The 16,872-nt window shown below is 37.2% G+C and overlaps 1 protein-coding gene across 1 annotated transcript in view; it reads left to right on the forward strand.

Moving 5' to 3' along the window:
• PIEZO2 (piezo type mechanosensitive ion channel component 2) overlaps window positions 1–16,872 on the forward strand; it is a 230,584-nt gene that overhangs the window by 168,500 nt on the left and 45,212 nt on the right. The window contains exons 20-31 of the mRNA XM_032223228.1: window positions 4,315–4,491; window positions 5,189–5,305; window positions 6,354–6,554; window positions 7,359–7,563; window positions 7,703–7,804; window positions 9,266–9,431; window positions 10,825–11,068; window positions 11,936–12,032; window positions 13,055–13,214; window positions 13,558–13,647; window positions 15,151–15,275; window positions 16,094–16,165. Of these exons, the coding sequence (XP_032079119.1) occupies window positions 4,315–4,491; window positions 5,189–5,305; window positions 6,354–6,554; window positions 7,359–7,563; window positions 7,703–7,804; window positions 9,266–9,431; window positions 10,825–11,068; window positions 11,936–12,032; window positions 13,055–13,214; window positions 13,558–13,647; window positions 15,151–15,275; window positions 16,094–16,165 (1,756 nt within the window). The remainder of the gene's footprint in view (window positions 1–4,314; window positions 4,492–5,188; window positions 5,306–6,353; window positions 6,555–7,358; window positions 7,564–7,702; window positions 7,805–9,265; window positions 9,432–10,824; window positions 11,069–11,935; window positions 12,033–13,054; window positions 13,215–13,557; window positions 13,648–15,150; window positions 15,276–16,093; window positions 16,166–16,872) is intronic.

The raw sequence follows: 16,872 nt of genomic DNA on the forward strand, positions 1-16,872 counted from the left end.
TTGAGTTATCTGAGGAAGGAGTGAATTTGTGCTCCTTGTGTAGGGCTTTGGCTAACTCATGCAGGAGTTCCCTCTGGTTGCCTGAGACTGGAGTTGGAGATGTGGCCATGGAGTTGGTCATTGTGCCATCTCCAATTTCGACAGTCCTTGAGCTCTAATAGGTAAGAGCGAGGCCCGGTGATGCCTATTACTGTGGCAGGAATCCAAAGAGTTTCCCCAGCGTAGTTGTGGGCATAAACTTGATCCCCTATGCTAAAGTTTCTTATTTTGCCAGTCGAATCTGGGGGAAATGCAGCAGAGTAGTTTGGGTGTAGCCGGTTTAAGTGGGACCTTAGCCGGCGACCCATTAGAAGCTTGGAAGGGCTTCTACCAGTGGTAGCACTTGGCGTGATGTGCTGTATGAGGAGGAATTGATCAACCCGTGTTTGCCAATCTCCTGGGCCCATCCTAGATAGCGCTTCTTTTGCAGATCTCACCATTCTCTCCACCTGACCATTGGAAGCCAGATGGAATGGAGCGACCAGGGCATGTCAGATTCCCTGTGCTGCTAAATAGGACTCAAATTGCATGGCCATAAATTGGGGCCCGTTGTCAGAGACCAAAACATCGGGCAGGCCATGCATGGAGAAAAGTCTCTGTAGTGCCTTGATGACCGCTTCTGCCATGGTAGAGGTCATGAAGACTACTTCTAGCCATTTCGAGTAGGCATCAACATAAAGGTCCATAAAGGTCTGGCCATAAACATGGCCAACAAAATCTATGTGTACCCTAGACCATGGTGCTTGAAGTTGCTCCCACTCCTTAACAAGCGCCTCTGGGGGAGCTGGTCTGGACTCCTGGCACGGTGTGCAGGTAGCCACCCATTCTTCTATCTCCCTGTCAATGTTAGGCCTCCACACATAACTGCCATCCAAACATTTCATCCTGACAATTCCAGGATGCCCTACATGCAAGGCCTCTAATACTGCAATGTGCAGTTTGGGTGGAACAATGATCCAGTCCCCCCACAGTAAACAGCCATTTATTACTGACAGTTCATCACGTTTGCAGTAAAATGTTTTAAATTCAGACCCCACAGGCCCTTTGGGCCACCCCCTCCACACCCAGTTCAAAACCTGTCGGAATGTAGAGTCTTTTGCTGAGTGGTAGGCGACGTCACAAGATGAGACAGGACCAGTCTCAAGACAGTCAATGAGGAGGAGTGGTGTCTCAGGGGTAGGGTTTGCGAGCAGTTCAGGCATTGGGCATCGATTCAAGGCATCAGCATGCTCCAAAGTAGAGCCAGGTTGATGGACAAGGCAATAACTGTAGGCCTCGAGGAAGATTGTCCATCTGGTCATTCACGGCGACAAAGAAGCGGGGGTAGGCCAGTTCCCAGCCAGCAATATCAGCAATGGTTTGTGGTCCGTGATAAGTTCAAAATCACAGCCGTAAATGTACTCATGGAACCATTTTACACCGGCGACTGCAGCCAGAGCCTCATAGTCCAGTTGGCTGTAGTTCCACTCGGCAGCAGACAATGTTTGTGAGTAGTAGGCAATGGGCTCCTCGGTTCCATTGGCCATGTGGTGGCTGACGACGGCTCCTACGCCAAACGGGGAAGCGTTGCACGTTAGGACAAGTGGCATAGTCTGGCTATATTGGACCAAAAACGTGTCCGCTGACAGCAGTTTCTTCACTGTGGCAAATGCGGCTGCTTCAGCTCTGCCCCAGGACCACTTGGCGTGTTTGCTGAGAAGCCGATGCAAAGGCTCAGCAACCGAGGCTTTCTGCTTGAGAAAAACACTGTAAAAGTTAAGGAGCCCAAGGAACGCCTGCAGTTCGGTCTGATTGTGACGTGTAGGGGCTTCCTGGATTGTCTTAATTTTTTTGTTGGCCGGGTGAATCCCAGAGCCGTCAATGAGGTACCCTAGGAATTCAATCCTTGGCACATTAATTTGGCATTTTTCTTTTTTGAGGTGGAGGCCTTTGTCTCTGATTCTGGCCAGAACAGTTCCCAATCTTTTAAATAATTGTGCCTTATTTGCAGCTGATACCAAAATGTCGTCAAAATAGGGGATGACTCATGGAATCCGCTGCAAAAGCCATTCCATGATGCTTGGAACAATCCAGGGGTGATACTAACTCCAAATTGAAGGCAGGTGCATTTGAATGCATCCCTGTGCATCATGATGGTTTTGGCCTCTGCTGTGGCACCATCTACAGACAACTGCTGGTAATGAGTGCAGTAAAGGCTGTACAATGGGTATAGGATAAGCACTTTGCTGAAAAGCTTTGTTTGTCATGCACTTGTAATCTGCGCAGATGCGGACATACGCATCAGGCTTGACAGGTGTCACTACAGGGGTCTCCCAGCGTGCATGATCTACCGGCTCTAGGATTCCCTGGCCAATCCATTTGTCTAGTTCCAAATCAATTTTAAGTGAAAGGTACTCTCTTGGGTTTTAGCCTGATGGGGACTACATTGTTAAAAGATATTGGGGTCCCCACATACTTACCTAGACGTCCTCAAACTCCTTAAGGAATTCCTAAGTGCTTTCGTCTCATATGGTGTTGATTCCGGTCACTTCTAGGCCCAGGGTTTCGAACCAGTCAAGCCCCAGGAAGCTCTGTAGGTCTCCGTTGACTACCGTCACTGGTAGCTGGCCGCAGAAGGTCTTGAACCTCACCCGGAAGGTTCCCTGGCCCACAATGTGGACTCGGTTCCCCTGGTAGTTGCGAAGGCGGATGTCTGGAACCTGCAGCTGATGCTTTTTAAGGTTAGGGATAGCCTGTTTGAGTGCTGCCCAAGACATTATGGTCAAGGATGACCCCGTGTCAATCTCCATATTGCATGGAAAGTCCTCAATGAGGACTGTGACTTTCAGCTTTTTTGGCCGCTTTGTGCTGACTTCGCCTATGGAGGTATGGTAGGTGACTCTGGTGTTGCCTTCTGTTCACCATAGTGGCAGCTGCCATGCCCCTTGGTTGGGCCTCTGCTGGCAGTTAGGTATGCTTCTGGGCTTCCAGGTTGTAGCGGGGCAATCGCTTCTGCAGACCTTGGTGATGGCCCCTTGCGTTTACAGCATTGACAGATGGCATCGCGGAAACGGCAATGTGTTCTGAGGTGGTTTCTCCTGCAGCTGGTGCAAGGCAGGAAATGCGGTTCAAATTTTCACGCCGGCTTGGTGTGATCACTGCACATGCAATAGCTTCATCTTCGCTCTCCAAGCCTTCAGGCTCTGTGGCCTCATGATACACGCCTGCGCTCTTCTGCGTGCTCTTTGGACTGTTTTGGCGCTGCAAGGTTTCCGTTGATTTAATTGAAGACTCAGTACCTCTGGCTTTGTCTAGGGCAATTTGGAGAGTAAGATTGGTTTTTGCTAATAACCTCCTCTGCAAACCAATGTCCCTAACACCGCACATGATGCGGTCAAGTAGTAGTTCACCAAGATCTCTAAACTCACAGTACACTGCAGCCTTTCAGAGCCCTGCAACATATTCGTTGATGGATTCCCCCTTTTGTTTGTTACGGATGTTGAATTCATTCCTCTGAACGTATTTAGATGGTCTGGAGCAATGTGTGTCCTCAGTGTCTGTTGTAGAACTGACCAAGCGACCAATTGGAGTGGCGTTGGCTCGGCAAATCCTTCGCCATTTCAAACACCTCTGGTCTGCAGTAGCTCAGGAACGTGTTCTTTTTCTGGCCTTCAGAAAGGCCCATGAGGTCATTGGCTTTGAGGAAGCAATCAAACCTCATCATGTAGGATTCCCAGTGTTTGGTGGCTGGGTTGTACGGAGTCGTTGGGACATTCATTGTTATCTTGTGTTCCTGAGCGCGTTTGAATTTGCCGCTCAAAGATGGCTGCTCTATGCCGCGGCGTGCTCTGGGCTGGATTGACTTGCTGTATTGTCGTGCTCTTTTGTCTGCCTAGTTTCCTTCCAATCCCACCTTTGTTGCCAGTGTTAAATCGGGTGAATGAAGACACACTCAGGCTTCAGAGTAACTAACAATTCTTTATTAGCACAAGTCTATGTACAATCTAGCGAAGGTTCAGTCTGATGGCAGCACTTTTATAGGGAGCTGTCAGACCCTTCGATCAATCAGATTGAATCTCTGTTCCTGCCAGAACAGAAAACCTTGGTGTAAACCATTACCAATGTTTTTGGTATCTAATAGGTTGAGTTTAATTCCAAATGAAACCAAGAAAATGAATGTTTCCATGTTTTCTTTTGTTTTTTTTCCAGTAATAAATGAATACATGCAGTAATATAGTAAAGAATTCTCCAATTTGTCATTTAAACTATGTTATCTTTTCTGTTTTGTTCTTCTAGGTTTCTCTCATTAACTATGTGTTTGTGATTGCCTGGGCTTTTGCTTTACCATATTCTCAGTTCCGTCCATTGGCATCTGGTGTCTGCACAGTTTGGACCTGTGTGATTATTATCTGTAAAATGTTGTACCAGCTTGAATCTATTAATGTTACATCATTTTCTATCAGTTGTCCAATGGTATATTTCATTTAATTTTTTTACTTAATTATTCATGCTTTATCTAAATACTTTTTAACTAGAGGAACTTATGAATTAGAGAGATGACAAAATGACTCAGAAATTATCCAAGCAGTTTTCCCCAAAATCAGGAAAATATTCTGGTAGTATACATCTTTTGTTTTTCCAACCCTGTTGAGACATTAGTTATTTTATCGTTTTTTAAAAAAATAAGTGAATAGTGGGTAGGTATTTTTTTTTCTAAAAAGGGATCCTTTTTTTCTTTTTGGATCTGCCTTGCACCAGAATAAGGAGGAATTCTCTGCTGCTTGATCTCTTTCAGAAAACACCTTAAAATAAGTCTGTAAGTGTGGAATGTATCCCTGTCTTCAGTTTTCTCCCATAATTTTGCCTTCTTAATTTGATTAGGTCTTCATTCTGTCCTTAGCTTGTCAAATTGTCTCTTTAGGCTGGATGGGGGGTTTGGGTTACTTTGTATGGGATAAAAGCTTATACATTGTTATATTTTTTTCATTGCAAGGTTTTTCTTTATCTTTAGTCTTAATAATAGCTCCCCGAAGACAATTTATAAAGCATTTATAAATTTATAAAGTTAATGAGAAACTGTTGAATTATTTAGCTATAGATGCAATTCTAGCTTCATTATTAAACATACTGCCTGAACAAATCAGAACTAGTGTTGTTTTTGTTATTTTAGCCTAATACTACTGAAGATCAGGAAAACCTGAATGAATCACTTCTCTACAAAAAACCCATTGATCCAACTGAGTGGGTTGGATTAAGAAAGTCCTATCCATTGCTTGTGTACTTGAGGGTAATTATAATCTGTTCTCTATTCAGCATGTTTAGTTCTTGCATTCAGGAAATTACAGTAATGAAGTGTAGTTCATTATAGCTCTGATAGTCTTGGTTGATGAAATGTATAAGTGGTGAGACATTTTAAGCATTTCCATCTTCCCTTAATGTTCAATTATTATAGCAAAATAACTGTTTTTAAAATGTATTTGCACAGCTTGTTTACAGAAATAATACACTTAGAATTAACTGTAATTTCATTTTTATTAATAAAGGGTATACCTAATAAACAGTAATTTAATTTAAATTGTAATACACTATTTTTTAGAATTAGTTTATGTGAATAATTTATGTGTCTTTCCAATTACTAATAAGATAATATAATATATGCAGGGTTTTAAAAAAACAAGAGCTGCAAACTGGTTCTACGTTTTTTGTTATATTTTGTTATTTCTGTATCAAAACTAAGCCAGAGCTAGAGATGAGTGGGCAATCATGGTTTCTTTCATGAAAATCTCACTATCTCATTCTGTAAACTTTAGCATAACATTAAGTCACCCTAAGAGCTGCACAGCTTCCAGCTTCTGCCTCATAACCTATCAGAACAAAGTTGATTTGTCTGTCTGACTGTGATCCACTCCCCTATTTGTGGTTTTGGGTGTCTTACAGATATTCATATGCTGTAAAATAATCCATATATAACCACAAAAGGGATTGGGTATTTTTAGAATAAATGTGTTATCAATTAGCATTTTGTTCCTGCAGTGCTCAACTAGTAGCACAGGAAAACAAATCTCAGTTGCAGCTTTTCAGTTTTGTATAGAAAAGTCCTAAGGTTGTGGAAATGTTAATAAATGTTAATAAACAAAGACCTAGCTGTAACAATTTTATACATTTTAAACCCATCATCTTTATAATTAATATAAACACATAGGAAAATTGTTTAACTATTATTATGTCAAAAATCACATTAAGAGAGTGGAAATAGTGCAGGAGTTTTGCGGTAAATAGTAGAATCAAGACTATCCTTGGATCTGAAGTATTTACACAGTTTTCTTCTCTTACAGAATAATTTGCTGATGTTGGCAATTCTGGCCTTTGAAGTTACTGTTTACCGACACCAAGAATACTACCGATGTCATAATAATCTCACTGCCCCAGAAACCAAAACTATTTTTCATGATATTACCAGATTACATTTGGATGATGGCATAGTCAATTGCCTTAAATATTTTGTAAACTACTTCTTCTACAAATTTGGTTTGGAGGTAAATTTACATCAGTATGGTTAAACCAGTACTGATAGTCCTTAATTAGTGACCATAATTGGGACTGGCAACTCAGGCACTCAGGTGGATTACTCCTGGTTTGGCCTGGTTCAGCCGAAGCAGTAATGGTATTTTTGCCTGGGTCGCAGAACCAGCAGCGACCCAGGATTATCAGGCCCCAAACTGGTTCCCTTGCTGCCGGTGATGTTACCACCATGTTGTTTTGTAGTGACCATGTGTGTGCAGTTCACTGTAAATGAACTTCGTATGTGCAAAGAACAATTTACATTGAACAGTGCACATGCACGCAGCGTGCGTCTGGGGCGAATCAGTAGTAAAACCGGCAGCAACCCACTCCTGGGTTAAATGTATAATGAAACATACTCTCACCCACAAAAAAAGACAATTTGAAATGTTTCAGTGGATGCTAGTGTTCTTCCTAGGGAGAGAATTTCATAACTGAAGGGGAACATAGAAAATCATATTTGAGGTTGTTGGATGAGGTTTAGGATATTGTAATCTTCATTTTGCAAAAGTGTTTATAAGGTATCAAGATATTTGTGCCAAATATTTTAACATTGTTTCCAATATCTCTTTACTTTTCAAATAGAAGTTTTACCCAGTCATTATAGATAAGGTAGTCAGTATTAATAAAATGGCCTATAAGCAAAATAAAAAACAATGGTTTCTTTCAAACTGATAAATAAGGTCTCATGAGGTTTCCAAAGCTGAAGCTAATATTCTATTTATCATGGACCATTCCAGATTATATAAACATTTTGTACCTTTGCCTTGTTATCACAGAGTTGTTTCCTCTTGTCTGTAAATGTAATTGGTCAACGGATGGATTTCTATGCAATGATCCATGGCTTTGCTTTAATTGCTGTTTTGTATCGGCGGAGAAGAAAAGCTATTGCAGAAATATGGCCAAAGTACTGCTGTTTTCTGTCATGCATTATTACATTCCAGTACTTCATATGTATTGGCATCCCACCTGCACCTTGTAAGGGTAAGTGTCCTTTTTTTGCCTCAAACTGTTCTTCCAATTTTTTACTTCAATAATTACTGTGTGTTAATACCTGCTGAGAAGTAATTAAATAAGAATTCTTAATGGCTTGTTGTAAGCATTCTTGCCTCTGTCATTACAGATTACCCATGGAGAAATCCAAATGCCAACTTCAACTCTAATATCATTAAATGGTTATACTTTCCAGATTTTATTGTTAAGCCAAATCCAGTCTTTCTTGTGTGTAAGTAATTTTCATCCCTTAAACAAACTTACCATTTATTTCATTCCGAGAGAATATTGTAATAAATTTGTAAAGTACATTTGTGGACATGCAACAGATATCAAGAAGCTATATGTAAGCTATATGTAAGCCTTCTAACCCAACATCAATAAAAATCCTGCTCTTTAAAAAACAGCAGTGCTTGATATCTCCCCATTGCAATAAAGAAGAAAGATTATAACCACTTAATAACACCTATATGGAAACTGAATTAAAAAGTTAAGACTGGGGAAACAATACATGTTCTTTTTATCAGGAATAGGCAAAATGGTATCCTCTAGATGTTTACAAGTACATCCCTTCTCAATGGTTATCTTGAGTGAAAATTGTGTGATGCAGTAGTCCTAACAATTTGGAAGTGATTAGGCTGACCTCTCTAGTTTAATGCTTTTCCTTTTGCTACCTGGCTCTGTGGGTGGAAATTGCTTTGCCACCCAGTTCTTGTGTTTCTTATTTTAGTGTAAGGTTTTATATAAGAACATTAATTTTGTATGTGCCAACTTTAGATTTGAAAAACAGTCATCACAGAATATAATTCAGTCTCAAAGAGTTAACACAGTACAGGTAGTTCTTGACTTATAACAGTTTGTTTTATGACCATTCAAAGTTACAATGGCATTTTAAAAAGTGACTTATAAACATTTTTCACACTTACGACCATTGCAGCATCCCTATGGTCACGTGATCAAAATCCAGATGTTTGGCAACTGATTCATATTTATGACAGTTGCAGTGTCCTGGAGTCTTGTAAACAGCTTTTGCAACCTTCTGACAAACAAAGTCAATGGGGAAGCCAGGTTCACTTAGCAACTGTGTCCTTAACTTAACAACTGCAATGATTCAGTTAACTGTGGCTTGAAAGGTTGTAAAATGGGCCAAAACTCAATAAATGTCTCACTTAACAACCTAAGATTTGGGTTCAAATAAGTTGATGACTACCTGTAGTCAAACAGTCCAAGGTTGATATTTCTACAAATTTTCATGATACAGTAAATTGCTAGACAAAACTGCAGCTACTGTACAGTCCAGTATTGAAGACACCAAAAGTTTTGAATAAATAGTTGAAATGCAAAAGATAAAGTAACAAGGTCCTCAGTGCCAAGAAAATGTAGAGTGGAAATATTTCTGCTTTGTAGCCTCATAGCCTTCTAAATTTGGCTCAAACCTTGGACTTAATAGTGACCTATTTTTAAGTAAGGCATTATTCCTGAGAAAATTATTTGCTGAACATTGTTGATCCTCTTTGCTCTTTGTGTATCATAACATGGACATTCCTGGTTGAATTTGTGGACTAGGATTAGAGTTCACAAGGAACAATTTGGTTCTGCCTCCATAGGGTTGTACTGGGTCCTTGGTTTTTATATGAAAAACATATAATACATCCATCACATCTATATTCAATTCAATATCTCCTTCCATCAGATGATTTCATGTTGCTACTATGTGCATCCTTACAAAGGCAGACATTTGAAGATGAGAACAAGGCTGCTGTACGCATCATGGCTGGAGACAATGTAGAAATCTGCATGAACCTTGAAGCAGCTTCATTTAGTCAACACAATCCTGTTCCTGATTTTATTCATTGCCGGTAAGATCTGGATAATGACTATTGGCATTGATCACACGAGTACTTATATTACTTCTTCACAGAAATCATATGCTCTTTGTGAGCTTTGAACTGGTAAGGTGCAGAATTGTATTTCTGCAACTTTACTGCAGTTGTCACTCACGCACATTGTCTGATATTGCTATTTTCTAAGGTGAGGTAAGATTATCAAATAACAAAATTTTATTCTTTACTGAGAAAATAAAATATATAAAATTGCAGGATAATCAAATGCAAATTATTTAATATATAAAATTGATAAAAGAATTAAATGATGTTACATAATTTCTATCTGATTGTCCTGCAAATAGAACAAATGCCTGTAACAGAATAAATTCTCCCTTTCCCTTCAGCTCTTCTTTATTTTTAATATATTTATGGTAGTTAGGAACAAATTCCTGGAAGAGAACAAGACAAGAGTCTTGTTGCATGATAAATTTATGTAGCATTGATTACATACTATATTCTAAAGTACATTGCATGGTCCCAAATAAAAAGACATTGCAAGAGCCCAATTTCCTACAGTCAGATGTCTGAATTAATCAGTTTCGTGATAAATTACATTACTATAAATGTTACTGTTTATAATAGTGAAAAAGTTCATCTATACTTTCAAAGAATCATTGCTTTTGCATGGAAGGAAGAAGGAAATTGTTGGCCACCTGAAAAAGCTAGTGCAACCTTACAATTTCTCTATTACAAATTTTAGAATTTACACCCAATGTTTAGGTAAACTCTCTTTAATTTACCCAAACATTATGAATGAGACAAATAAAAAAGTGAACAGTTGAAAACAATGCTACCAAAACAATAATTACAATAGCTAGCTATAATTATAAAAATATAAATTAATTTTAAATTTGTTAATTTAGCATAAAGTATGAATGCCCTGAGTCGTCCTCTCAAAAGTAAGCAACTTGCATGTTGCAATTAAAACAAAACCTCATCAAACATGCAGAGGGGAAAGTGGGAATTCTGTCAAATCTTTTGGATTTTATTTATTTTTCCTGAGCAAACTGATAGCAAGCAATTGCTGTGTCACAAGATTTGAGAAGCGTTGTGATGCATAAATTTCAGTGTTGTATGTGTATATGTATTCCTGTCAAATATAACCTCAATGCAACCATTAGTTTTTTTTATTCATCAGTAATGGTGGGATGTGTTATAAATTAATTTACCATATTAGGAGCTCTCTGCATCACAGTTTGAAAACCCCCTGTTTAATGGATAATGTTTTCTTGTAAACACATACTCATTTCATCAGTACGTAATATATGTTTATATGAATAGGCTTATATCACTTTATTGTACATTAAAATGTATATAACCTGAGCATAAATTTGATCTCTCTCATTCTTACTTTGTTTTGCAACAGATCCTATCTAGACATGGGTAAAGTGGTTATGTTCAGTTATCTCTTTTGGTTTGTTCTCACTATCATCTTTATAACGGGAACCACTCGGATCAGTATATTTTGCATGGGTTACTTGGTAGCCTGTTTTTATTTTCTACTTTTTGGAGGAGAACTATTACTCAAGCCAATCAGAAGCATCCTTCGATATTGGGATTGGCTGATTGCATATAATGTCTTTGTGATTACAATGAAAAATATCTTATCGGTAAGTATCTTCCTTTTTGTGAAATGATTATTAAATGTTTCTGAAGATAAGTATATAGTTGTTATTTTACCTTTTTTTAATAGTGCAGTGAATAGTCCAGACTAGTTCATCTTTTTCTTGCTTTCTAGAAACTATTCAACTCTTGATATCAAAGTGTTGTGGTTATATATAAAACAGTGTTTATCTACCTTAGCAAGATGTATTCCTATCCTGGGAGTTGATATTCATACATTGTAAAATTGCCAAGATCAAAATTGCCAGAGTACTGAGGATAGTGGCTGAATATTGAAAATGTTTATTTCCATTCTTTCCTTGCCTTTGAGATTTCTTCAAGCTCCATTCCAGATTGTTCGAAGTTCTAAACAGAAACATCAATTAATGTTTATCATTGCAGTTTTAACTGCAGTTTCCCTCTTTGTACTGAGAAATCTACCACAGAGTTGATGTCCCTGTTTGTATCTGATATGGTCACAAATTTGAATTAAAAAAAGAAGTGGTATTTTACAGTATTGATACTGAACTAGTTACAAAACATTTTTTGATTTATTTTATTTATGACACTTACAATGAAAGAGGTCGAACAAGGTATAAGATTATTTTAAAAGTTATAGAAGAAAGTATTGCACTGAGCATATTCAGTTGAAGTGTTACAAACATCAAAGAAAAGAATAATTGAATTTATATTTTTTAATCTTTGTGTAAACAGTTATACCTTGTAGTATTGATAAGCTTTTATTTTATTATATTATTTATTTATTTGCTTATCTAGTTAAATATTATAGAAGAAAGCGCTGCACTGAGCATATACATTTTAGTTACAAACACTAAAGAAAAGAAAATTTCAATTTTTCTTTTTATTTATTCCAGATAGGAGCATGCGGCTACATCAAGTCATTGATCAACAATAGCTGTTGGGTGATTCAAGCATTCAGTCTGGCTTGTACAGTTAAAGGTTATGACATCCGTAAGTTTAGACTTATAAAGTTATTTGTATACTTCTTTTTAAAATTCCATTAAAGTCTTTCAAATGCAATCATTAAAAAACAATAAACAGACTTGTTTCTGTCTCTGAAATTAAAAATCATTTTATTATTTTTATAGTAAAGTGTAGAATAATTCAGATTTGGAAAATAAATGGTGGAAAAACATTTTTCTCTGAGAATTTGGCACCATTTTTATATATTTTATCTAAGATAGGCAGAGTTTTTTAGTTTTTTATTTTGAAGTAATAGCATAGACAAAGCACACTCTAACAGGGATGTCAAACTCGCAGTGTTACGTTGTCATCATGTGACGTGATGTGACTTTTCCCCCTTCGCTAAACCAGGTGTGGGCTTGGCCAGTATGTGACACATCCAGCCCATGGCCTACAAGTTTGACAGCCCTTCTCTAACCAGATGTTGTATCTGATAATTTCATTGGTTTGTTTTTATTTGTAGATTGTTATTCATATAGATGTTGGACCTAATCACTACAAATATTATACTACATTTTTAAAAATTATGTTTGCTTTATTTTTCATGTCTTTCCTATTTAAAAACTGCTTATTAATTTCAGCATTATATTCTTGGGAAAACGTCTTGTGGTATAACCCTGTTGTGATTCATATCACTTTGGTATAGAATGAAGAACCTGTATATAAGTGAGTAGTTTAGCACAAAGACTACAAGAATATAGAAGAAGAGAAATAGGGATCTTCCCATTGTGCCATCTTCAGTTCTATGGCTCTCTGAGATGTTCCATTAAAGGAGATGGTGCATTTATCTTCCAGTTGTTTCCTGGATTAGAATTTGAGTTGGGACACGGGAGAAATGTACATATTTATCTAGAGTCACAAATAGATAATTCTTCTCCTGCTCCATCTTTATGATGTTTAAATCTTGTAGACATGGATTGAAAGTTCCTAAACCTTTTTGTTCTCTTTAGTCAGCTCAGAAAAAATCTTGCAATATTTTGATGCTTATCCTTAATGCTTGTTCTTGTCAGCTTTGGATGATCCAGAGTGTAAATTGCCAAGTGGAGAGGCAGGAATAATCTGGGATAGCATTTGCTTTGCTTTTCTATTGCTCCAAAGAAGAGTTTTCATGAGTTACTACTTCCTTCATGTTGTTGCTGATATTAAAGCTTCACAGATTCTGGCTTCCAGGTAAAGTGAAGCGTTGTATTTTAATAAATGTATAGATTCATGCTGACATGTATTTTGATTAAATATTATGTAAACTATAAAAGTGAAATGAAATATGTAATTTGTCTATATTAATCAAGGAAAGTTCTTATCACAGAAATGAAAATTCATATATTGATTAGGAAAGTCAATCTTATGAAGTATGTATCAGAATGTTTTCCTTATTCTCACTGTTTCAGCCAATCTGTTGAATCAGTTTCACCTTTGGTTTCCATCTTGGTGGAAAAACTACAATTGTGACTGTCATCCTATCTGTTTGTATTGCATTATTTTTTTCCTAGTATATATGTATTTATTTTTCCAGAGGTGCTGAACTCTTCCAGGCCACAATTGTGAAAGCTGTAAAAGCAAGAATTGAGGAAGAGAAAAAATCAATGGATCAACTGAAGAGACAGTATGCTTTTATTTTCTCTTAAACATTCCTCTCTGGATGTTGTCATATAACACTACTACATTAATCAGAGAAAAAGTACTTAACCATGACTTTATTGATGTTGCTACAGAAGGCAGTGAGAAACTTTGGAATTTTGAGAGTGTCTCATGAATATTATAGTTTCATCTACCAATACAAGACACAGATGTCAAACTTGCGGTGTCACATTACCATCACATGAAGTTTCGTGATGTTTTTTCACGGAGCAGGGTTGGGCGTGGCCAATGCAAGACACATCTTGCCCATGGGCCGCTACTTTGACACCCCGATCTAAGACAGAGCTAATAACAAAATGAGTGAAAGTCAAGTAAGATATGAAACCCCAAAACATGTAGAGAAACATAGTAGTGATTACAATACTGTACATAATAGTCCAGCTGAAACATCTGTACCTTATAGCCATACTTTAGAAGACAATGTACAATCCTGAATGTAAGTTTACATAAGCTCAAATACCTATGAGTACAGAGGTTCTGTTGACACCCCCACACCCCAAAAAAAGATGAGGAGAAAACACAAGAGGAAATATTACAGTTCTTCTGCAATTTATAATATAGGGGGAAAAATAAGGCATTTCCATCCAAAGTTCTATACAACATTGTGTAATTTATTTCTTTGCTAACGTTTATTGTAATATAAGCCTAAATGTAATGTCATTTGATAATATATTAAGAATACCATATAATATTTTAAAATCCTTGGAACAAAAAATGATATTCAATGATTTTTTGGTTTGCGGAAATACCACCCCAAGAAAATATAAATTAAGAGCTGGAAGAGACACCTGCAACAATAGAAAAAGAAAGGAAGAGAGGAGGAGAGGAAATGAGAGGAAAAGGAGGGAAGGAAGAGAGAGGTGATGAGACGAAGATGGAAGGGAGAAGGAGAGAGGGTAGGAAGGGGAAGGGGAGAGAGAAGTAGAGGAGAGGTAAGGGAAGAAGGAAGGGAAAGGAGACGAGGAAACAAGAAAGTAGAGAAAGGAGGTAGCGAGAGAAAGGAAGAGAGGAGAGGAGATGAGAGGAAGAGAAGGGAAGGAAGATAGAGAGGAGGAGAGGAAGATGGAAGGGAGAAGGAGAGAGGGTAGGAAGAGGAAGAGGAAGAGAGGAGGAGGGGAGAGGTAAGGGAAGAAGGAAGGGAAAGGAGGAAGGAAGGGAGTAGAGAAGAGAGGGAGGAAGAAAAGAAAGGGAGAAGAAGGTGGTTTCAAAACAGGCGAGAGATGGTAAACAAAGCAACCCAAATGGAATATTATAATTCTATAAATGGAATGACAAATGTATAAGAACCATGAATGTAAAAAAAGAATAATAACTATGTGAATGTATACCTATAATTGTATATAGAGAACAAAATTTTAAAAAAAAATGTTAAAAAAAAGAATACCATATAATATTTTAAAATCCTTGTCCTCTTTGGGTACACAAAGATAATACTTGAATTCTGAGAGTGCAAACTCTCTTTTGACAGGATGGATCATATCAAAGCTAGACAACAGAAGTATAAAAAGGGTAAAGAAAAGGTGCTGAGCATGAGTGAAGAAGTCTCGGATGTGCAAGAAATTCAAAAGGTTGCTGAAGAAGATGATGATGATGGTACTATTCCTTCACTATATCCGACGTTGGTATTTATTGTTTGGACCTTAGTATTAGTAACATGAATATATATAGGAAAGTATAGTGCCTCATCCAGACATTTGTTGGGTGGACTTCACAATCTGCTCTCTGCATATTTACTTGGGAATAACTCTTACTCTCTTCCCATGGTATCCCTCTCTTACCCTTCCTTCTCACTGGAGAGGAAGAATAACATTTGGTTATCTACAAAAACATGTTGTCCCTTTCTATGAAGAGCAGGGGTTGGGATTGGAACGCTAAAGTATAATGTAAAATTGTAGAATATAACAAGCTTTCAGGCCTTATAAAAATTGGTATTTAGAGCACAGTTCAGCTTGGAATTTGAACTGGTTTTCTATATGATACTTAAACAATTTTAGAATAGCAAATTTTTATCTTATCAGATTTTTCATTTGAAGCAAAATTTGAGTCAAGTAACGTATTTTATAAATTCAAATAGATATTTTGGGTTTCAGTTGTTTGTGTTTGTTTTTATATAATAAACTAATTTGCTGCAGCTTAGTTTTAATTTATAATAAAGAACAAGCATTTTTTAACAATTCCTTAAATATAGAAAAATTTGAAGACAAAATTCTATTTTGTCTCTATGTCAGAGTAGCCAGGTTCTATGAATAGAGTAGTTATAATAATAGTAAGCAAAAGCTTTTTGTGTTTTGTCTCTTGAAAGTATTAGAATTGGGTCTGCTCTTACACAGATTGCAAAAAAATGGGGGGAAAATATAAGACATAATGTTTTTCACTTTGTAAAATTAATGTTTGGACATATTTCATTTTAGGAGAAGCAGACAAAGAAAAAACCAAGGGCAAAAAAAAGCAGTGGTGGCGGCCTTGGGTTGATCATGCTTCCAGTAGGTTTCTCAATCATCTTTAAAGTACATGAATTTAGCCCTTATATCCTTGACCAGAATGGAGGCATTCCCAAGACCTATTTGTTTTATGCATGGTTTTAGACTTGTGACTTGATAGTCATGTGGAACCAAAAGATTTCACAGAGAAAAAATCTGTTTCTTTTAGGGGACCATATGCTGATGCAAGTTCTAGTTAGCTCCTTAAGCAAATATTCACTATGTGAAAGAAACATACAGTAAATATTTTACAATTATTCCTGCTTTAGCAAAAATACCTATGCAATTGTTTAACAAATATTCCAGATTTTTGTTTCTGTCAAGTCACAAGTAAACTGTGCCTATGCATATATATAGATGTGTGTGTGTGTGTGTGTGTGTGTGTTTACATATATTTATGTTTCTAAAGGGCATGATGAAAATTTATAGAGACCTATCCTATTTTCAAATGGTTATTGAAGACCCAGTGTTGTTTTACTTTTCAGAAAAACAAATCATTGCAAGTAATGTGTTTTGAATCTGTAGCTTTTCCAAATGGACCAGGATATGGTCTCTGTTAATCCTCATTAGTTTTGCTGTGACAGAAAAATAGTTGAAATTCAGATAATAAGAATGACTCAAAGGCTTTAGGGATCCCAGGTTATCTTTTGCAGTGGATTTTATTCCAGGCAGAAAGTGGTGTGAATTAGTATACTTACCCTGCTTTCTCT

Source organism: Thamnophis elegans, chromosome 8 (assembly GCF_009769535.1).
Source record: "Thamnophis elegans isolate rThaEle1 chromosome 8, rThaEle1.pri, whole genome shotgun sequence".
Classification (NCBI taxonomy): domain Eukaryota; kingdom Metazoa; phylum Chordata; class Lepidosauria; order Squamata; family Colubridae; genus Thamnophis; species Thamnophis elegans.